Source organism: Lupinus angustifolius, chromosome LG20 (genome assembly GCF_001865875.1).
Source record: "Lupinus angustifolius cultivar Tanjil chromosome LG20, LupAngTanjil_v1.0, whole genome shotgun sequence".
Taxonomy (NCBI): Eukaryota; Viridiplantae; Streptophyta; class Magnoliopsida; order Fabales; family Fabaceae; genus Lupinus; species Lupinus angustifolius.
In genome coordinates, this window is record NC_032028.1 from 11053689 (window position 1) to 11059071 (window position 5383).

Consider the following 5383-nt stretch of genomic DNA (forward strand, 5'->3'; position numbering starts at 1 on the left):
GAATCATTAAATTCAAGATCCTAGGATTGATATTTCACCAATCATTAAGGAATTTCTAACACGATGATCTTCCAGATGATAGAGTGTCGAATGGTTTTCCTTAGTTTCTCTCTAGAGGGGAATGAGAGAATGCCTTAGTTCTTGAGAGTGTGTGTTATGGTGAGGGTGTGCCTTAGTTTCAAGAATATATTCTTGAAGAGGAGAGGTTGCCTTATATTTACCTTATGGAATGACTTGATAGTGTTTATCCTCATGGATAACACTATCCTAATCCACCCTTATTCTATTCAACCCTACACCTTAATAAAACCTGTTGCTCTACAAATGGGGACCATAACCCATAAAAATAATCTCGTAGTGTTACTACTTTAGTTGCAATAATTCGGATTCAGTCTCTTCATCAAATTAGAAATTGCCTGAAAGTATCTACACTTATATTATTTCATGACACATATGTTCTTAACCACCAAATTAATTACTGAAGATCATTTTATATTTTGGCTAATTACATAATGACCATAACACAATTATAGAATTATATTTGTGACCTATAAATTATCAGAAATTCTAAATATATTTCAATTTTGTATTGTTGCAGTTTTAATAGATAAATTATTGTATAATTAAAAAACATTGAATGACAAAATCTCGTGCAGTTTAAAATGGAACGAATAAACGTGAGTTCTATATACAGAGTCTTTAAAAAGAAAGATCTGCAAGCAATCCTAACTCTTATGGATAACATGGTTACCTATGTAAAGTGCAACTATGGTTATGTTTGCAAGGGCACTGCAGTTGTTTTGGTGCGGGTTAAGAGCCTATTGCGGTGTAAAATTCAACTTTCTTGAACAAGGTGGTTGGGACGTAGTCCGATGTGACCGCATCAATGTAATTTAAGGCGACACATTTCAGTATTGGAGAGGAGTTCAACTTCTAACCCAATTGTCATGGTTACTTGGCCAGATGAACTACCTCATAATAGAGTTCCAAGAATGATGATGGACTTGTATATATATAGTGACAAAACCTTGGGGAGATGAATATGATAATGGGCCATTACCAAGTAAAACTGAAAATCTGACAGAAAAATACTAAACATGACACTCCATTCTTAATTTCTCTTAATATCCATAATACTACTCTATAGAGAATGCATGGCCCAGTCTCAGATAGTGCTGGATACAAGTACTTAATAATTGACTATTGATACTGTCACAATTGTCTCACACAACAGTATAGTCGTGTTTTGTCACGGGTGATAAACGCATAGTACAATTGACTATTCAGAATACACATAATTAACATCTTATTTACCAACATATTTGTCATGGTATTTCATATAATGTTGAGAAAAGTGTTGTGTATTACCTGTGTTGAGTCCTTCTTTTTACATTTTATAGGATTGGCATTAATCATTATGTATTATTTTTACATAAAAATTAATTACTATAAAAGATATATGATATAATGATTATGGATATTTATTAGACTCATAATAAAACATAATCACATTGCTCCTGTATTCAAAGATCCAGTATTAAATGAAGATGGCAACACATGTCACAAAAATATCTAACTGTTCTACTTTAAAATTATTTTTCAATAAAATAAATTTAAAACTTACAAAATCCTATCTCCATTGTATTTTAGTAACGAACTATATCAATGATCCAAATAAATGAGAATAAAGATTTTCTCCACTACCTCACAAGATTGTGACTCGCTTTTCACCACAAAAATTGTGGCAACAACTTTTCTTATATAACTTATTTTAGCATAAAAAAAAATTACATATAAACTAGGATGTAGACGGTGTCCCTGTGTAGAGTTTACACAGTTAATGAGTTTATGATGCACTAATTAAAGAGAATCACCACAACACAAAAATTGAAAAAAAAGTGACAGATTTATTCTTAAAAATATGGCATGCTAATGTCATATTTTTTTCTCAGTCTAAAACTCTACCTTCCCCTTCATGGCTTACAAATACACTTCACATTTAGATTTACAATAATTAAATTACTATCTAATAAACACTCAAAGCATACTTCAAGATCAATATTCCACTTTCCTCTAAATTAGATATAAAAATTTCCTCTAGTCTCTACAAAACCAGATCCAGATGCTGATGCTGGCCAAAATTGAGCATTTTTCACCTTTGATATGCTTGTCAAAACACTCAATGGAGTCACATCACCAACTACTGTCACCTTCTTTGCCTTAAAATCTATGTTGAATGAAGTAACTCCTGCTCATATAATCACAATATAAAGATACCATTGTTAGGAAATGACAAATAAAATGTTATGGAGGCGATTCACTTACTCAAATAGTAAGTTTAAAATATTTATTTTACATATTAGTCATTCGGGAAATCTAATGATTTGAATCATTAGATTTCTATAGAATTGATAAATAAGATATAGAGTAGATTTTTTAAACTTACCCTTGGAGTAAGTGAAATCTCTCTAATAAAGAAACGTTTAATAAATGGTTAAGAAGTTGGTTAATTATGCACCTTTCATTCTAGAGAGATGTTTCCTCACTTTCCCTTCACAGCCTTTGCAGTGCAAAGACACCCTCAATTCCACAACCTGCTAAATAATTCATTCAAATAATATCCAAGTTTTGCATAGTTTCACTATGGATGGTCCAATTCAATTTATTGCATAAACTATACTCTTTAATTAGTTAGTCCACAAATACATGCTAACAAACTTTCTTACTTTTCATGAGCCATTATTCCATACCAAAAATTAAACAACCTTGTTATATGTACACCCAAGATGACATGTTTGCCACACTTTTCAAATTTATCAGCAAATCTTTAAATTTAAAAAAATTGTTTGTGTAAATCCAAGAATGATACTTTTAGTAATGATACTTTTCAGATTTATAGCACAAAGATTTTGGTATAAACATGAATGTACATAGGATAAAGAATATTTTACTAGAAATTAAGAGGCCTTAACAAAAATCAAATACACAAAATTCAGATTTTAGAATCCTGAACAAGAGCCATGGATATGCATGAAGGGAGAGAGAGAGATAGAAAATTAACCTGATCTGAGGATCCAGAACTTTTCAGAGAAGAACTAGAGGGTTTAGATCCAAGGATGGTTTCATTTTGATGAACAATTTGAGCCTTTTTATTATCATTAACCATAGCTAATGCCAAAACTGGTTCATTATCTGATAAACCATCCACTAAGGTCACATCACTAAGCAAACATCTAGTTGAACCAGGAGGAGTGAATAATTCACTAGGTGGCTTAAGCCAACTCCTCCTTAGAACACTATCAATTGGCTTAGAAGAGTAACTATTACTCACATGTTCAGTAACCTTTTCTGCTATACTTTTCTTCTTCTGATCATGACCCTTTATTGCTTTTTCATTCTTCTTGCTACTTGGTTTGGAAGATGAGTTCTTATTCTTGGCCTTTTGGTTTTGTTGTTCATGATAAGGTTTAGGGTCAATAGTAGTGAGAGATTTTGAGGTTGTTCTTCTTGAATCACTGATAATAATGGGGTTGTGGCGATCAATGGCTTTGCCACCAAGTTGAATGGTGTTGGAAGAAGAACATGATGCTGATGGATCCATGCTAAGACATATAGCTGTCGAGGCTTGAGAAGTGCAGAAAATATCCATGCGTTTCATCTTTTGGATAATGGTTTTACACAATAACTTAGTGGTTTAGAGAAGGTAGAGCAAAAAGATGGAAAACAGAAAAGAGGTTGGTACTATTGACAAGTTGAATTAACAAGTTGAATTGAGATAGAGAATTTATCTGTGAATCAATAAAATATTAATAAATGACAAAAATATATACCTCTCTTGTTTGGCAGTAACCTCTTATTTATGTTGGCAAGTAGTATATTTTTTTGTGTGGAAATCACAGTTCAGAATAGTAACCCTTCTGTGCTGGACACATATATAGGAGAAAGTTACATGGTTTATCCTACTAGTTTTGTTGTGAGATACTCGGTTTTATAAGGTTGATCAATTTTTATATTATTATTATAAGTTTTCTTTTTATGTGAAACTGGTGCTTAATATGCAATCCACGGAATTCAGCATGTAAGATATTCTAATAGAGGAAATTAAGTAAATATATTTGACATTTTGGACTTCTAAGTCTAACCATGTTATATAAAACTTTATGTTTCTTTGTTGTCTAGTAAAATAGTCAAATTTCCCTACTTTTCTATTAAAAGGTAGGATATGAAAAATGATTGAAAGGATTTGATAGAAAGATAGGGAGATCCGAAAGGATAAACAATTGAGAATGAAATGGAATTGCATACTTTATTTGTTTGAAACTTCGAATAGTAGAGTAGAAAGGGATGGTTAAAATTTACCCAAAATTGCCATGAGTTTTTGTGTGGATATAACTAAAGTATCTTCTCACGTTAAGGGAGTGAATTAATCCTCTTTATGTATGTATGCTTACTTATCTCAATAATTATCGTTTTAGGAATTGTATCTTTAATTTTTTGATATATTTGGTGATCCAAAAAAATCTTACACTACTAGATCATTATTTTATTAGTAAAATTGAGATGAGTGTGGATCAATGTTTTAATAGTCTAACAAGTAACACCTAAGCTAATTGTTGGCACACTTGTATTGTTGTGGGGACCTCATCCATAAATAATATACCCAAAATAATAACTACATATTAAGGGTGTTCATATACTTGTCATTGGTTTTATCATGCCAATAGCAATGCTGCACGTGCATTAAAATCAAATGTCATAAAAATTAATCAATGTAAAATTGGACAAGTGTGTAAGGAATAGAAGAATGTCCTCAATGGCTTATCCATATTTATGTATTGGACTATATGAAAAGGATGGGGATAGAGAGTGGAGGAGCATCAATTTTATGTTAAGACAAAGCAAAATAGAGTGATCTTTAATGAGATGCAACTAACATTTCTATTGCTTTAAAGAATGAAAATGATGTTTACTAGTTACTACCCACATTTCAATTGCTTGTGAGATATTTTTCGTTTTTGAATGATAAGTGAGATATCATGTCTTGAACAAAAACTCATTAAGTTTACTATGTCTCAGTCGAATTATCCGCTTTGATACCACTTGTTGGACCATACCATGATCGGAGAGCTTCCAACAATCAGGGAGTTCCATTATTACCGGAGTATGAGAAAAGTAGAGAGACATAAGTAAGACATCATGTCTTGAACTAAAACCTTAAGGTTCTAGTTTCATGAGTCGTTTCCACTTATAAACATTTTCACTCTTCACCTCATATCCAATGTGAGACTTCAAACTTGAATAAACTCAAAACTAATGATTAACATTGTTGATGCATTATTTTCCTCAAATATATAGCTTTAGATTCCAAATTTTCTCTCAAATT

At 31.6% G+C, this 5383-nt stretch overlaps 1 protein-coding gene across 2 annotated transcripts; it reads right to left on the bottom strand.

The window, feature by feature from the left end:
* Positions 1816-3915, bottom strand: LOC109336712 (protein SODIUM POTASSIUM ROOT DEFECTIVE 2-like). 2 transcript variants are annotated; one of them, XM_019573469.1, is made up of 3 exons: positions 3062-3915; positions 2519-2597; positions 1816-2248 (listed from the first exon to the last, which is right to left on the bottom strand). In XM_019573469.1, the coding sequence occupies exons 1-3, from the start codon at positions 3656-3658 to the stop codon at positions 2079-2081; spliced, it is 846 nt and encodes a 281-aa protein (XP_019429014.1). In that variant the 5' UTR covers positions 3659-3915; the 3' UTR covers positions 1816-2078. The 2 variants fall into 2 exon arrangements, with proteins under 2 accessions (XP_019429014.1, XP_019429015.1); XM_019573470.1 differs by having other exon boundaries at positions 2519-2594; positions 3062-3911.

What these genes read in the sequence shown, in the direction of transcription:
- LOC109336712 (XM_019573469.1), bottom strand. Translation starts at nt 3,658, where the DNA reads ATGAAACGCATGGATATTTTCTGCACTTCTCAAGCCTCGACAGCTATA. An exon ending in GTTCTGGATCCTCAGATCAG is followed by an intron (nt 2,598 to 3,061) that starts GTTAATTTTCTA and finishes TGAATTATTTAG; the next exon opens with CAGGTTGTGGAATTGAGGGT. An exon ending in ACATCTCTCTAGAATGAAAG is followed by an intron (nt 2,249 to 2,518) that starts GTGCATAATTAA and finishes TTATATGAGCAG; the next exon opens with GAGTTACTTCATTCAACATA.